The sequence below is a fragment of the Centroberyx gerrardi genome, chromosome 24, assembly GCF_048128805.1.
Source record: "Centroberyx gerrardi isolate f3 chromosome 24, fCenGer3.hap1.cur.20231027, whole genome shotgun sequence".
NCBI lineage: Eukaryota > Metazoa > Chordata > Actinopteri > Beryciformes > Berycidae > Centroberyx > Centroberyx gerrardi.
The window spans coordinates 20,507,491-20,525,012 of record NC_136020.1 but is presented as its reverse complement, the minus strand read 5'-3'; the positions used below and the strand labels follow the sequence as shown (position 1 = coordinate 20,525,012).

General features: G+C 43.7%; 1 protein-coding gene across 1 annotated transcript; it reads left to right on the top strand.

The window, feature by feature from the left end:
* The first annotated feature begins 246 nt into the window (after positions 1-246).
* e2f7 (E2F transcription factor 7) lies at positions 247-16,900 on the top strand. The gene is made up of 14 exons (XM_078281916.1): positions 247-416; positions 1,018-1,116; positions 1,743-2,060; positions 3,976-4,135; positions 4,877-5,116; positions 8,039-8,194; positions 8,790-8,933; positions 9,564-9,743; positions 9,967-10,051; positions 11,039-11,105; positions 12,168-12,392; positions 14,251-14,398; positions 14,645-15,027; positions 16,628-16,900. The coding sequence occupies exons 2-14, from the start codon at positions 1,018-1,020 to the stop codon at positions 16,778-16,780; spliced, it is 2,358 nt and encodes a 785-aa protein (XP_078138042.1). The 5' UTR covers positions 247-416; the 3' UTR covers positions 16,781-16,900.
* Positions 16,901-17,522: the final 622 nt, after the last annotated feature.

Here is a 17,522-nt window from a genome sequence, read left to right as displayed (position 1 = left end):
TCCGGTTTAGAGCGCGCCGGTTGCCCCGCCAACAAAACTCTGTAGGCGTGGTCGTCCGCGCACGCCCATTGGTGGACGCCGGGGAGCGTATCAAATCACGTACTCTTGCGGAAGTACGCACCAAAGCACGTAGACGCTGATTGGCTGGAGCGAGCCAGATGCCGGAGAGCGCCAGAAAACAAGCTTGAGCGGGTGATGCTGAAGTCTCTCCGGGCCAGTCTGCTGTTTCCCCCCGTTAACCGGCCAGGAGTCTCAAGACAACCGGAGGCACGAGCCGAGGAGGACTACCCGCTTATTTTAGAGAGGGAAACTAGCTGCTATGTTGATCTGAAGAAACCACGCGCTGACAAGACTGTAAACCTGGACGTACAACCCTACTGGAATATTTCACTCATTCACAGGAACAGGCGAGAAAGGTGAGGAATGATATTTTCCCTCCAGTGGTTTTCTCGCATGCTATGATGCGATGATCAGCTGAGCTAATAGAGTTAGCTGACTGGCTAATTAAAGCTAAATTAGCTGTAACGGCTTTATAAATAAGTCACGACTTCTGCTTTATTGCCTTTCACAAATACTGCACAGCTCAGCCCCGGTTTACTGTTAGGAGAGAGGGAATAATTTGAGTGAAGTGCCCCTTGCAAAGCTAAGTTACGTGTTAACTTAGCTCATGGCTTATAGTTAGTTTTTTTAACGTTATGCAGAGATATGTGTATTTACCCGCTGCATTAATATCAGGCCAGGAAGTTAAACTGACAATAAGCTAGGTGTTTTATTCAGTGGATATTGTAATACAGGTAGGCTAGTGCAGTTAGCTTGCTATGGGCTAAAGGTAGTTAGCGCAAGGTCTTTGCGCCAAATTCAGCTGACCACTCGTCTAAGTTTCCTTGACTTGTGACTTTGAAGTTTACTTAGCTGATCCATCCAACTTCACCATCCACCCACTGAGGTTTTCATCAAGATATCTAACATTTATTCTATGTAATTTCTGATTTATGTGCTGACTGCCATTTTCTCCAGATGGAAGTTGAGTGCCTGGCTTTGAAAGACCTCACCACCCCAAGGAAAAGTGTTACTGTAGAGCCGGAGGAGGAGGATGGCAGCAAAAACGAACAAAAGGTGAGTTAGATTAACACTTGATCTCAGGTCAGGCTTGAACAGTGTGGCAGGTTTAGTATGATACAACTGGGTGAGGGGTTGCAAAATCACAGAGAAATATTTGTGGTGACATAGTGGCATGGTGAGAATGAGATACATGGTTATACCTGAAGGATTAGGCTGTTCCTACAGGAGAGAGTGGGACAGTAGTTTGTGGATTTGAGAAAAAAACAAATCAAGGCCTTTAAAAGTTTTGGAAAATGAATAGATGGCCTTGAAGGTGCTTAATTATCTAATTAAAATATAACGCACAAATTCCTCAGTATGCCTCAGCTGTCTCTGTTCTAGCATCAGTACTTAACATTTATTATTTATTTCACATCCTGAGGAAAATCCTGAGATGGAGATTAGAGTTGTACAGCAGCAGCTTGAAAATGAAGGATTTCACCAGGATTTATTGACTTGTCAGGATCAGGAGGAAAATCTAGGCATCTACTGTGTCTAAATCTGACCAATCTCATTTCTTACCCCAAAACGTGACAATTTTGAGTCCTTGAATTTCACCAACCAATCCAGCCAACGCTACACACCTTAACCCTCGTCCCAATTCATTTAACTCAAACCACACAATCCTCTCCCCCTCACAGGAAAACATCTGCACAGAGAGGAGGAGATCCACAGACTCTTCCGTCCCGGTCTGGCTGGTGAGCAGGAAGGCCGCCGCTGCCGCCGCCGCCCCGGACCTCGCCCACCTCACCCCCATCAAACACACGGACTGGTCGGCCCTGGCGGAGCCCTGGACGCCCACCGCCAACCTGAAGATGCTGATCAGCGCGGCGAGCCCGGACATCCGGGACCGAGAGATGAAGAAGGTTCTGTTCAGGCCCATCGAGAACGAGAGGGAGGCGGAGAAGCCGGCGAGCCCAGAGACGGTGGAGGACACCGAGGTGGAAGACTCCTGTCAGGTACGGGACACGGGAAACAGACGTGGTTTTTCCACAAGTCAAACCAATTTTAGAATAGAAGAGGAATAGAATAGATAGAAGTCCACTTTCATGCATTTGTTCTGCATCTATCCTACATTGGTACTGCAGATAATGCTTTCTTGAAGGATATACAGTTGAACCAAATTAGTATATTGTAAAATGAAACTCGTGGCTCTTAACTAACTAGTTACCACATCCTTCCTCGTAACTTCCGATGGCTTAAAAGAGAGCAGAACTTGATTTTTTCCCCCCAAACAGTTCCTCTTGGGGATGGAGTAAAACTGCCACAAACACACTGTAAAAAGTCAGCTGTGAATGAAAGGTGGTTACTTGCTAAATTAGATAAACCTACCAGCCACAGCCAATATTTACCAGTGTTTGACTGGTGGCAACTTTCCACACTGCAGGTACAGCAGAATAGTCGAAGGGCTTCGGAGAAAAATACTTGAAATTCAGTGGTTCAAAAAATGATTCCATCCTATATTTACTAGGTAAAGGTCTTTGAACCCAAGTCACATTACATTACATTATATTATGTCATTTAGCAGACGCTTTACTCCAAAGAGGCTTACAATAAGTACATTTTGTCAACAGTCAAACCGACCGTATATCACAGTCTTCATCACCTAAGCCTTCAATAGGAATCATTTGTAGAATCAGAGTTTTTTTTAGTAGAAGGGGAAAAAGATCATTACATGATAAGATTCAGTTTTACCCACATTAGAGGCTGAACTCTCTAGATTACCTACTTTCCAAAGCGCAAATGAAATTACTCTCCATTACGCCTAATAAAGTCATTTCCGCGTATGAAAAAGGCAACATGCTGAGTCACTCCGAGCCTTTGTGATATGATTATTTGTTAAAGCCGAGGTGTGACTTCTTTCCAAATTAGCGATAATTGCATTTTGGAATTAAACTCTTCACTCTATATAATATGTATATAATATCTTAGGGACTGAAAGACTGAATACTGTTTTATTAACTGAATTATTCAACACTACACTGAGTCAGCAGCAGTGAATTCTGCAGCCTGTAGACATGGTGTAGAAAAGCAATTTGATTTGAGGCTCTGAACGAAGACATGAGATTGATGTAATTTATTTTACAAGCTGTAGACTTCAATCTGACATATTGATATATATTTTCACGCTAAAGATTCATCGCTGTCTGACTTTTCATGATGGAGGATTTATTATAGCAGTCAAACCCGAGAGATCGTTCTCTACTGTGACTCTGATGCAACAGGCTGCATCAAAGTCCCTTTAGTCACAGTACAGATCAACCTCGAGGCTATTATGGCTTTTATAAAGCCAACACATGTAGTGTCTGAAAAGTTTTCTCTGAAGTTCTGTTCATACATGAGAATAAAAAACAGGAGAAAACCACAAAGCTCTCCGGTTACCATAATAGTTAGCAAATTAACCAATAAAGCAGGGCTTGTAATGCTTTATTGTAGGGATGCAATTAATGAGTATTTTTTCAATTGATCATTTAGGCTATAAAATGTCAAAAATAATGACAAATGCCCATCACAAGTTACCAGAACCCAAAGTGATTCTTAAAATGTCTTATTTAGTCTGACCAGCAGACAAAAAACCCAAAGTATTCATTTTTATAATGATATTAAATGGAGAAAAACAGGGAAATCTTAGCATTTGTGAAGCTGTGAACAGCAAATATTTGGTATATTTTCTTGATAAATGATGATTAATAATTATCAAAATTATAATACTTTATTGGAATTATCAGCACGGTTATAACACGACTTTGATCAGTCAGATTGCTTAGCTGAAACAACGCCTCACTGTAAGATTTCATTTTTATTCCATTCCATTTTTCCATTTGTTTTACATTCAGTTTCATCTGTTTATTTGTTTGTGTGTTTGTTGTTCAGTTTGAGGCGGTGGAGGAAGAAGACGACGCAGACAGGAAGCCCAGCAGGAAGCAGAAGAGTCTGGGTCTGCTGTGCCAGAAGTTCCTGGCCCTCTACCCCGACTACCCGCCCGCCCATGACCCCATCTGGATCTCATTGGACGAGGTGGCGACCAACCTGGGTAAGAGCCAATGAGAGAAGGGAGAGGGCGGGGTGTGTAATGTCTGTATTGATGAGCGTGACGAGTCCCAGCCAGCGCCTGTGCTGTAATTGGAAACACCTCGTGGGGGATGGGGGGGCGATAATGGAGGCGGCTAATGTCCGTTTCACGAGCGTGATAAAGTTTTTATGCGCTATTGGATTTGGGGGCGGTTGCTATGGAGACCGCTTTTTCATACCAACCCCATTATATCCTGCTGTATATAATGGAATGGTGCTGAGTTGCAGTTTGCAGCAAGGCGCTTCTGTTTTCTAATCATTTGAGATTGAAAATATTAAACATCCTACTGAATCTTTTATCTAACCTGCTCATTTTAATCCTAACTTATCACTGTTGTTTTGTGAAAACCTTTAATTTGGGTGATTTTCATGTTTTAATTTTAGTTGAAGGATTGAGACAATTCTATGACCCTGAAGGCTTATGAAACCCGTTCAAAACCCAGTGGAAAAACTAAAGAAAGTCATGATGATTAATCTGAAAACAAGGCTGTTTTTCTTGAAAGGTTGACATTTGGGAGATTCATCTGACAGCGACGATATGCCACTTTGTGAATGTTTTTATTCAAATTATGAGTGCATTCATGTTTTTGAGGATGGATGGCTCCAGTGGGAATTGAACCCCTGAACCCCTTGTTCAGGCTGACGTGTTATTAGCACACACTGACACTAACCCGTGTGTGTGTGTGTGTGTGTGTGTGGTCAGGAGTGGAGCGGCGGCGTATCTACGACATCGTCAACGTGCTCGAGTCTCTGATGATCGTGGGCCGGATCGCCAAGAACTGCTACACCTGGTACGGCCGGCAGCGGCTGTCCGGCACGCTGGAGGAGCTGCAGAGGAAGGGCCGGCAGCAGGGATACCACCTGCAGATGGAGCCCAGCGCCGAGGCCAGGGGGGCGGGGCCGAGCCGGGACGACGAGGCCGGCGAGGGAGACTCCGCTAGCGGTAAGGAACTGACCGATCACAGGCGGGGACTCGAGTCATGTGACCTGGACTCGAGTCCCAATTTTAATTGCTTGAGACTGCATTTGATGCATGAAGAGAATACCTGAGACTTGACTTGGGTTCTGGTGACCTGGGACTTGACTTTGGTTGGGTTCTGGTGACCTGGGACTTGACTTGACTTGGGTTGGATTCTGGTGACTTGGGACTTGACTTGACTTGGGTTCTGGTGACTTGGAACTTGACTTGGGTTCTGGTGACTTGGATTCTGGTGACTTGGACCTTGGCTTGACTTGTGTTTTGGTGACTTGGAACTTGGCTTGACTTGGGTTCTGGTGACTTGGACCTGACTTTACTTAGGTTCTGGTAACTTGACTTGACTTGGGTTCTGATGACCTGGGACTTGACTTGGGTTGGGTTCTGGTGACCTGGGACTTGACTTGACTTGGGTTCTGGTAACTTGGGACTTGACTTGACTTGGGTTCTGGTGACTTGGACCTGACTTGACTACATTTAGACTTGGGACTTGACTCGAGACTTGTGCCTCAAGACTTGAGACTGACTTGGGACGCTCCCCTCTCCCATATCTTCCTCTACTTAGTCGAAATACAAAACCTCTTAATTCATAAAAACAATCCCTTCTAGTTTGCTCCCTACCTTTTTTCCCCCTTATTTCCTTTTCCCAGCGTCCTTCACTCCTTACCGCTGCTTGCTTGTAATATCGGTGAACAGGAGTTGCAGTTTATTGTTGCACTGATTGGATAAGAGCCGGAGCTAAACGCCTGACATGTGAAATGGAAGTGCAGGCTCCGTCCCAGGAGCAGCTGCAGCCAAATTAACACTGCAGCTAAATGAGCGTTCCCCTTCAACCTTAAACCCACAGGAATGAAAACAAGCCTGGTTTCCATAGTGACTCCCCCCCACCTCCCCCTCTGAGTTTTTCATTAAGAGTGATTATCAAGGGCGTGTGTGTTGACTTGGCAATGCGGCTGGATAATAATAGGACTCACATGACAAGGAAGCAATTTACCAAGTTAAGGCCCGGTGACAAGCAGGGCGTCCATTAACTAGTTAAGGTCCGTTAGTGTTGCTGTGGCTGGGGAGCGCTGGATCACCCGGGGCGATCTGGATCACCCGGGGCGATCTGCTGGCTGTCAGCACAGGAAAATGTGTCACGCAGGCGCACAGCTGGACAGTTAGGTGTATATTATATAGCACAAGTTTAGCTTCCACATTCAATAATCACAGAATATTGGCAAGATTGAAACATTTAATTTCAATACAGTACTTGAAAGATTATGGGTTTTTAAAGGCCGATACCAATTCTTTTGTAGTGAAGCTGCCAATATTGTCAATATTTTGTGCAGATGTTCAGGATTGTTTAAATTTGACAATTTGTATGCCCCAAAAATTAAAAGTATTCAGATTTGTATCCTTATCAGGGTGGAACAGCATTTTAAACGATAAAACTCTCCATTGAAACCAATAATATTGAAATTGTTTTAGTGTTAGCGGCTCTTTAAGGCAGAGTGACCCACCACACCTGTTCAATGGTAAAGAAACTCTGGGATACATTTGGAATGGAATACATAAAGAATTAATTTACAAAAAACATTATTAAACAATTAAATGAAAAAATAAGGTGTGCAAAGAAACTGTTTTCCTGTTGCTGTGGTCAGAGAGAAACCGACTGGCTGATGTCTGATATTTAATATCTGATATATCAGTTTAACCCTAATAAGATGCAACGCAGTAAAATATTTTGTTCCTCAAAACATCAACACTAATAATCGTGATCTCAATATCTAACAGAATAGGAATAGGAATCAAATCAGGATTATTGTTTTTAGCCCGAACCTTCTCCCAAGGCTTTGAACAGGCAGACGGCGTTAATGCATATTCATGAGGCTGTCGTTACTCATTGTTAGTTGCTTTGTGTCGGTCAGCCTGCAGGACAGGTAAATCCAGACTAAACCTCTCATACAATAGACTCTGCATTTACAATAGTTAACAAAACAATGATAGCAGCGAGTTAAGTCTTTTATCTCAACGTGTGTGACAAAACACACGGGCCGTCCTTTCTGCCTGTCAACACATTTTTAGGGTTTTTGCATTTTTTATTTCGGTTTTATTTCGCAGTTTTGAAATGTTTAGGGTTAGGGGTTGTTTCGTAAGAATTGTAAGGGCTTCTTCTTTGATAAACACCACAAATTTGCAGGTATTGGTAGGGGGGCAGTAATGTGGAAGAAGCAAATATTCAGATTTTCTTTTAAACTTTGTGATCATACACACAAACACACACACACCCATAGATACAGCATGTTCTATCTTTAATAGTTTTTATTATTTTATGTGTCTTACATCATTTATTACCTTTTAAACCAACCTACACTTCTGTTCTTTGCTGCTGTAATGACCCAGTTTCCCCTGGAGGATCAATAAAGTTCATCTTATTGTATATGATGTATAGATTCCTGTGACTATTAATGGAACTAGGCAACCCTAATAAATCCAAATTAGGGCTGAACGATTTTGAAAAAATATCTAATTGCGATTATTTTGACTGATATTGCAATTGCGATATGATTTGCGATATTAGAGGGAATGATAATTTTTACATCATTATTCTCATTTTCATTGAAAAACGTATTAAAATGATTACGGTGTGATTTTTGCGGGGATCTGTACCAAACAAAGATGTTTTCTTAAGTCTGTAGAATATGATGTGTAGGCCAGGACATCTCTGCAGCACGACAATATTTAATTTAAAATGGTATTTTGACACACATTTCGCCTTTAACAAATATTGCGCCTCCTGCGATTTGAAAATTGCAGTAGGCCATATTGCGATTTCGATAAAATTTCGATTAATCGTTCAGCCCTAATCCAAATATAATCTGACGTTTGTACCTCTGTCCTGTGCAGCTGCTGGAAACAGGAAAGACAAGTCTCTGCGCATCATGAGCCAGAAGTTCGTCATGCTGTTCCTGGTGTCCAAGACTCAGACGGTGACTCTGGACGTGGCGGCGAAGATCCTGATCGAGGAGAGCCAGGACTCGTCGAGTCACAGCAAGTACAAAAGTAAGAGAGAGACACAGCCGGTGCGGTCAGCCAATCAGCATCATGTTAAGACTTACAGAAGCTACGTTATCTCTCCTGTAAGACAAATCCCATCCAGGCAGGGCTCCAGGAAATAAAAAAAAATTATTTAAGCTTTCAGGATGTTTTGGACACACAACTTCCATTCATTTCTAATGGAATATTCCTGTTTCCCTGCCTGTTTTCAGTTCCTGGTCACATCCCCTAAAATAAATACATGGTATGCAAAGACTGAAATATGTTTTATAGTTTATGTAAAAAATAACTTTAGCCACGTGTGTCCTGTAATACAAATACTGTCCATACAGGAATGTTATTTTATTTATCTATTTATTTTTAACATTTTTAAACATCCTATTCCATTTCTAATGAGATATTTCTGTTTTCTTGCTGTTGTGTGTTTCTGGTCAGATCCCCTAATATACACAATGACGTTTTTGAATTTGTCGACCCCCCCTTTTCGTATTTTTTTTTTTGTATGTGTGTTTTTAGTCATTGCAATTATCCCTTTGCTTCTACGTTTCATCGGTTTCCAAGTAAACTGATCTCATACTGAACTTGGTGCCTGTGTCCTCAGCTAAGGTGCGGCGTCTGTACGACATCGCCAACGTGCTGACGAGCCTGAGCCTCATCAAGAAGGTCCACGTCCGGGAGGAGAGGGGCAGGAAGCCGGCCTTCCAGTGGCTCGGCCCGGTCCAGTTCAACAGCGCCGGAAATAACGGTAAGGATGAAAGAGAGACGGCATCGCTGGCTCACAAACCTTTTTAATGTCAAGGAAAATAGATGAACATCAGACCGCAGTCCTAAGGAACCCCATCTGAGAGGGTTTTTGTAGTTGGTTCTGATTTGGAGGAGAACTGCATGACTTTATACATTTAGGGTTTCTACACAAGTCTGGAAATGTATGGAAAAAGAATTTGGTAATTTCCCGGTCTTGATAAGTTAGGAAAGTACACAAAATTTCCCCCCAAAAAAGTAAGGAAAAATAGTGTTGTACTGTCCGGATATACATACAACTACACATTTTCTGTGGGTTTTAGATCCCCATCATCTCAAATCTTCTTGTATTTGTTGTTGTGAAGAATAATCTTCATCTATAGCTTGATATGGCAGAGTCAGTAGGGGAAAGCCGACTATCTGCGTTAATCACTGGACACCAAAACACTTTAAATCAAATCAATAATATAAGTATTGTATCTACTCATAGTACTGTAAGGTGTTTTGGATCAAAGTGTTCACCACGTCCTTCCAAATGCATCATTGAATGTGTCCGTCATTTCTACTGGCATGCGACTAACAGCCAATCGATCTCTCACCATCATCATCATCATCATCATCATCACACCTGTAGGAAATACCGTGGAAGTCGCTCCACCCGGGACCCGGCAGCCCACTCGCGGGCCAATAGCGGGCCAGGAGGCCAGGAGGTCCAAGCTGGCACGCCACGCCTCCTTCAACGTCACGCCGACCTCCGTCGCCATCCAGCGGCAGGTCAGCTCCGCCCCCAGCAGCCCGCGCCGGGAGCAGACAGGTGAGGAGGAGAAACTCTACGGCGCCGTTTCCTTTTATATTCATATTCATCTGCCTTCGTCGTGAGAAACCCCGGAAAAGCAGCGTCCTCGTGTATCGAAATTCATATCGCACTATTCGGCAAACAACTGCAATTTTTGGCTTGTAACATGAAATATGATCAGTGCAGTGGAATATTTTCGTATTTCATGTCTGATAAACCGTTTCCCCTCCCCACACCTCAGGTCTGCCACACCAGCCTGTGGATTATTCCAGAAAGACGTCAAGCCACGGCTCAGTGTGTCGACTGCAGTTTGGAAACACCACAGAGTGAGTGCACACACACACACACACACACACGCCTATAATTCATAGCGTTCACTCTGTAATCATCCTATAATTTTCTTGGTTCAGATTTATTTTTTACAGTAATCTTCCACAAATTTACAGCCAAATCATTTGCAACATTTATTGCACATGGCAGCTCTTTTTTGCCAACCTTTTTCCAAGGACAGTCCATTACTGTTATTAAAGAGGATGCACATCAGCTGGGTAACGAGGGTAAAGTGTCCAGTCGCTGAAAAATATATAGTGGAGAAGCTCGTTCATCTCAAGTGTAACTCTGCACTCTAGACTATGGCTGCACAATTAAAGCTTAATTGATAATCGCAGGATTAATACACAGATCTGGAAAGTCTGGAAATGGAATTTGGTGATTTCCAGATCTTGTTAAGTTTGGAAATTGCACAAAAAGTTTTGAAAAGCATGGAAAAAATATTGTTCTGTCACAATATGCATAATTAAATGCATAAATCGTTAAAAAGTATTCAATAGTTATATAGAGGTATTATTTTGTCCACTCTTGGATTAATCCAGATCAGGGTTTGTAGTAAAATCTGCATCTTATCTGCTTTACTAAACTAAACACAGTTGGACTTCATGTCCCTTAATAACTAATTTCCTGGTGTCGCTTTTCTTGTTCTGCACATTTAAAGTTTTACATCTTTGATTTGTTTCGAAAATCAACTGGTTTTTCAGCTTTGTTTTGCTTAAATTCAAACAAGGTAGCGTGAAAAAGGTCTTGAAAAGTCTTAAATTTGGCTTCCTGAAACCTGTAGATTCCTGTTTTAAAAGGAAGTGATGCGCTCAGTCGTCCCGCCCCCCAAAGCTTTTAAACAGGCTGACTGAAGCTCACTGGAACTCCCTTCTCATCCACGTTTGTACAGCTAATTTAATCCATAAAGGGTTTTTCTCTGGGTCTCTCATACATGATATTTCACGCCAACCGCCAGTGTTTGCATTGGCTGCCGTGTTTAGCTGTAAGCTAGGTGTAACCGGAGCTGACGGTGGATTTGAGGCTGTTGGTTTTCTGTCTCCTATGGATGTATGTGTTGGCTCGCTCGTGGCCAAAACCGCAGCTGTCTGAAGGCTGCGGCTGGTTAAGTGTTTTTGGAGGGAGGCAGATGATGGGACAGGGAAGTTAACGACTGCTGAGGAGGGATATTTTACATGTGAAGCTGGGTAAAAATGCAGAGGGGGCAGCGGTAAGCCTGGAGGTTAGAGACGGAGGCTTGTGACCGGAAAGAACTGGTCAAACTGCGCTTGAGTAAAGCAGACGTGAAGCCTTGTCCAAATGCATCATGGGAGTCAGCGGTAACCCTAGTTAGAGATGCAAGTTTGACTGGACGGTGATCGGTCCAATTCCCAGACTGGCTGGGAAAATCTAGTTTATTGAGAAGGAGTCTCCTCTCCCTCGGGTGCTACTGCCGACGTTCCCTTGAGTGAGGACTTTTCCTTTAAGGATGCATCTATTTTAATGAAGCTTAACTAGAGGAACAAAACTTCTGCACACTTCGTTTTTCTAAAGATTCTAATTAGGGGTGAAAGATATTGACAAAAAAATCTAATTGCGATTATTTGACAGAATGCAATTGCGAGTTTGTTTGACAAGTTTTTCTTGTCATAAATTCTTTAGAACTTTAAAATTGTTTAAAGAAAAGTGATTTTGTTACAACAAAAATAGAGTCAGTGTGTAGTGTGTGTAGTCCGTGTGCAGGATTTACTGAGTCTGAGTCTAATGAAAGGTTTTCACCAATGTTGTACTTGATTCATGGACCAAAGATTACCTGCAGCTCTAAAACACCTTGTTTAGAAATCCATTTTGGACGCTCCTCTCTTAAGAAATTAATTGCAGCCTCTGCGGTTTCGAAATTGGAGTTCATATTGAAGTTCATATTGAAGTTCATATTGCGATTTCATTTCATTCAATTGTTCAGCTCTAATTCTAATGAAGCTAAACTGGAAAACTCTCACGTCGTCCCGCTTGTATCACCACAGCGGCCGTCCCGGCGCAGGACTGCAGACCCCCACCCACAGCAGCAGCCCCCTGCACCCCGAGGACCCCTTCACCTCCTCCTCCTCCTCCTCCTCCTCCTCCTCCCACCAGCAGCAGCAGCAGCACCACCGCCTGGCCTACCTGCCCAGCCTGTCCCAGCCCTCCGTGGTCATGCTGTACAGAGCGCCCGCCGCCGCGCCAGAGACACCGGACCGGATCCCCGAGGGTCAGAGGTCGCCCGAGGAGAGGAGGAAGAGAGGGAGGGAAGAAGAAGAGGAGGAGGAGGAGAAGGTGGTGAAGAAGAGGGAGACGTCTGGGTCGGAGGAGCGTGACAAGGTGAGGTGGTGTGTTGTGTATCTGTGGCATTCCCTTTTCTTGTTTGGTGTAACTAGAAGCTAGAGTTTGATAAGGAGCTTGCTGATTTCACCTCACCCACATTCATTTGTATTCATCACACACACACACACACACACACTTGCTGGGAAGGCATTAAAACTGTCAGCTGTCTGGACGTTGACTGACAGAAAAAGACCATATTAACTTGATTCACTAGTGCTGCTTGATGGGTAGTTTCTGTTTTGTTTTTGGTTCCACGTATAATAATCTTTATTTATGTCCCACTTTTCAAAACATAGTTAAAAAACGCTTCAGAAAGGTTCAAAACAAACAGTAAAAGCAATAATAGCAAGATGAGAAATATAAAAGCAAGTCAAGAATCATAAAAGGCACATCCTGAACGATAATAAAAATGCATTACAGAAAAGCAAGAGTCAATAAAAAGTGGGTTTTCCCTCCTTATTTTGGTCCCAGTTCTCATTCTGGTGCAGGCTGCAGTGCTAGAAACTTTCTCGGATGAAAAACATGAAGTCTAAACATAAGGACGACATTCTGTTTTGTTCTAATAGGGAAGTGGGGCTGAATTATCCGGATTTAAATAGATAAGAGTTAATGTTGTCTCCCGCTAATCCCAGACAATGTGTTCGTTGTTTCACATTTTCTCTGGAAGCGGTGTTCATTTTCTCACCGAATGAACACAGAGGAAACATCGGGAAAGGATAATCAGATTTGGTGATCAGGTGAAATTCCCAAACGGTCTCCTGTAGCGCTGGAAGTGTTCGAAAGGTCAGCCTGTCTTGTTTCTTTATGTCTTCATTTAGAAAAAGTTAATTATATCGTTTATAGGGGAAAGGTCAGGCTGCATTAGATGATAATACTGATGATTTTACTCAGTATATCTTGATCATTTATCAACATCTTGAATGTTTTCAACTGCAGCAGCCGTTCTAAATCATATAACACAAATTAAAATCATGATAAACTACTATGCATGTTTAATTATGCAGACCTAAGGAAAAGAGTCGCTCGTATCATGAAGATGTTTTATGTTTTATGTGTTGCATGTTCCAACTGATTTAGGGTCGAATCTCACCAGAGACGTTTCTCCTGGTTCAATTTAGCAAAAACACAAAGATGAGCAGCCTGCCCACCATCTTATAGAGAAAAAAATAAATGTGATTAGTGTTTAATATCCTTTATTACCTTAAGGTTAAGTAAAAGCTTGGACTTGGAACAGGATAATTATTTTGGCTCGGTGGAACAATACGATTACAGAATTGACGTCATTTTGTTCCTGTGTGATTTTTTTTTTTTTTCCTCCACAATCAGAAGATCTTGTTAATAATTCTGGATAGCAGACCGTTAAATTAAAATTATGAACTAGTGCACGCTCGCTCACGAGGATAACTCGCTCCTGGTGTAATTAAAGACGGCGTTATCATTTCAGTGATGTATAGGATATCTCATAATTGGAAAAGCCCATGCAATTAATCTAGCCACTCGCATTTCTCGTAATTGAAAAGTCCCATTTTTCACAGTAAGATAAAGTCTTTTTTAGAAAGGTAGATTAAAAGACGAGACTACAAGCGCCGCACTTTTACATCGAGAAAATGACTTGGCGTAAGAAGCTCTCAGAAGTTAACCCCGACGAACGGGAGAGCGTTTATCATAAATTTTAATGTCTTTTGATATGAAGCGTTATTTAAGTGGGATGGGGGAATGGAGGTAATAACTCGGAGGAGGGACAGTGCCAAGTGTCGGGGTCGGATCGACGCAGCAGAATCACGCATTATTCGTTTGTTTTAAATCGCCATCACCCATTCCAGGTTAATTTATTCCTAATTGTTTTTCCTTCCAGATGAGAACTGAAGCGGGGGATCGTTCGCAGACGGGGAACACCAGAACCTCCCCGAGTCTCCAAGCAGGACCTGTGGTTGGCGGCGGCGGCGGCGGCGGCAGTGACCTCGCCCAGCCGTCACACTACCTCTACGTCCCCAACAACGCAGGTGATTTTAGTTTCCACAGTCCGTAGAATATTGGCATATCATCTGAAGACTGAAACATTTCATTAAGAACGTCTGCTGTAGTTGAAAAAAGTCGAGATGTTGACGTAAGATGGCAAAAGTGCAGTGAAATAGTTTTTTTCCACCTCAAATCATGAAGACGAAACAAACTGCAGGCCTTAATAAAACAAGATGAAGGCCACAGCGTCTCACCGCGTCTCCTCTTCGTCTCCTCTTCCTCTCCCGCAGGTCTGAACAGTCTGAACTTCCTGCTGTCGGCCGGGCAGCCGGCGGCCGGCCTGGCTCTTCCTCCCGGCGGCGTCCAAACCCTGGCGCTGCCGTACGTCCTGCTGCCCTCCGCCGCTCTGTCCCACTACCCGCTGCTGGCCGGCGGTCTGCAGCGGCCGGGCGCCGACGCCCACGCCAACCTGAGCTTCGGCCTGCCCGCCGTCATGTCGCCCGCTCACTTCGTGGTGGGGGCGGCGCCCTTCGGCCTGGCGGCGGAGGTCGGCAGGTCGCCCGTTCCGTCGCCGTCCACCCCGGAGCAGACCAGGTTGTACGGGCCGGCCGGCGCTCCGCTTTCTCCCTCGGGACCCAGACAGACGGTCAGCATCACCACTCCAGAGCCACTGGTAAGACAAACAACTGTTTTCATTATCGATTAATCTATCATTTATTTTTCTGATTAAGTGATCAATTAATCATTTAGTCAATAAAATGTAAAAAATAATGACAAATGCCCATCGCAAATTTACAGAGCACACAGTGAAGTCTTAACATTGCTTACTTAGTCTGACCAGCAGCCAAAAAAACCCTAAAGTATTTATTTTATAATGATATGAAACAGAGAAAAGCAGCGAATCTTAGCTTTTGTGTCAACAAATGTTTGGTATTTTTACTTGATAAATGACTAAAACGATTCATCGATAATCAAAATTCGAATCGATTAATTTTCTGTCAATTGACTAATCGTTTTAGCACTAATTACAGCTGTTTTTCCCGTTTTATTGCTTTTTTTCTCCCTGGTTGTACAATTTGAAGTCATTCGAATTGATCAGAACTGTTATTTTGTTAGCTATCTTTCTGCTGTCTGCCACAGCTTAAGTAACAGCACATGCTGCAATTAAATATTACTGAAGCAAGGAAACTTCTATACTGTTACAGCCCTGCCCCCCCCACCCACACACACACACACACACATGCATACACACAGACTTCTGCTCGAAAAAGTTATTAACTTAGACATGATTTGCCTTCTTAATGATGGATAACCTTTTTGCTATCAGGCAGCCGCAAAATGCCACAACTCTCCACTCAGCTCGAGATGAGAGCAAGTGTGGCATTTTGTTTTGTGGAAGGATTCCCCTCATTTAGACGGCGCTTTTTTGTGTCACCGCGGCCCGGCCTGATTAATCTCCAGGCCATTAAACGGGGATTAATGTCGTCGTCTGCAAAGCCCAACATAGCTCTGCTGACATTTTCTCTTCGCCTCCAACCGAGGAGTTTTTCGACTTCCCTCGGAGGCGCTGCACGCCAAATTAACAGAGCGCTGTTAACGATGGGACGAGTAATGAGGCGTAAATCAGGGGTGTCCGCTCTTCCCCCCCCCCCAGTTCTACCTTTTTACACCGGTAGAAAAGAATGACACCTTCGCACAAAGACACCCGGGATGGGGAAACTGGGTCTGGTTTTAGCTGCTGGGACCTTGCCCCGGAACATGCTGTTCCCTCTTTGTCTCCTTAATATGTGGGAGAACGCCTCATCAAACCTCTCGCCAAATACTGGCAGTTTAATGTCGCCTTGTTACCGTGTAGAACATGACAAGACCTTTTCTAAATTGTTAGGGTGCTCAGTAAGTCGGTATACATCGGATCCACCAAGCAGCACAATAAAATGTCAGCTTCTAAAACTGATTTGCACTGCTGGTGGAAGAAGATGGTGAAGCGGTCAAAACAAGTCACTGTGTTGAGGAAAGTGCTGCTTGGAGGATCAGATGCATGCTGAATTTACCAGAAGACCTTATTGATTTAGAAAAGGTCGGGCTTTGTGAGGTGTGTGTGGGCGGCAGGGTGAAGAGTGTCAAAGTCGTTGCGCGCAGCCAGTTTAAGTTCCTGCTGGTTCAATTTCCCTACAGGGATCAATAAAGTGTCTCGTTGTTATGATTATGCTGCCAGTGGGAACAGGATGCTGTGTTCTCCAGCCTCACATCCCTCTCTCTCTCTCCCTCCACAGACGCCGCACACTCCGAAGGAAGCCGTGGTTCCCGCTTCCAAGGCGTTCTTCCAGACGCCGGGCACGCTGGGAAGCGTCCTCGCCGCCGCCCCGCTCGCCCGAAAACGAGGCTCCGCCCAGAGGAGACTGGACATCGGCCACCCGGCCAACTAGTGAGGCGGCGTCCGGGGGAGATGGGACGCTGTCGCCGCGCTCCACGTGGTGTTTGATGTGAAACGGTCCAGAACGGTGCGCGGCCTCTAAACATGCTGCTAACCAGGCCGGTCGGAGCGATCTGACATGATAACACTCAGGTGTTAGCGTTTTATTTTTCTTCGTGACAAACGTGTTTCAAACCATCGGTGCTTTATGTTAGTTTACCAGTGAATAAATTAAGGGTTTTCTTGCATATCCATTTTTGGAAAAATACTGTTACCTGGAATGTATCACTCAATATTTCTGCAGGTGATTCTTCCCTTGCAAACAGAACTATTTTGTAAGCAAAGATCTTAAGATGTCTCGTAACTTTCATAGAAACCCATTATGTGCTTTAACGTCTTGCCAGTCGCGGCTTTGTGAGAGCAGATGTCAGATATCTCATTTTGATGTGAAGCTCTTCAGACGCTGGTCGGTATGGTAACTGTTCAAATGTGCCTCATGGTTGTATTATGGGACACCGTAGCTGTCAAGATGAATCAGTGAAGCAGTATTGCCAATGTAACAGTGCCCTCCTGTGGTGGGAGATGGCCACTACGATATTTTGTTTTTTAGCCTTATCCCCCTTCCCTTCCCAAGCATAATCGAGCTACCTAATCCCCCCCATTACTTGTATTATAGCCCAATTGCTATTTATATTTTAGCTAATATATGTTGATTACAGGGACTGTAATGGAACATGACTTTTTAGCACTAAGTA

Coding starts and splice junctions, on each gene's coding strand:
- e2f7 (XM_078281916.1), top strand. CDS start 1,018: ATGGAAGTTGAGTGCCTGGCTTTGAAAGACCTCACCACCCCAAGGAAA. Junction 4,136..4,876: donor CGAGGTGGCGACCAACCTGG/GTAAGAGCCAAT, acceptor GTGTGTGGTCAG/GAGTGGAGCGGCGGCGTATC. Junction 11,106..12,167: donor GTTTTCTGTCTCCTATGGAT/GTATGTGTTGGC, acceptor TCCTCCCACCAG/CAGCAGCAGCAGCACCACCG.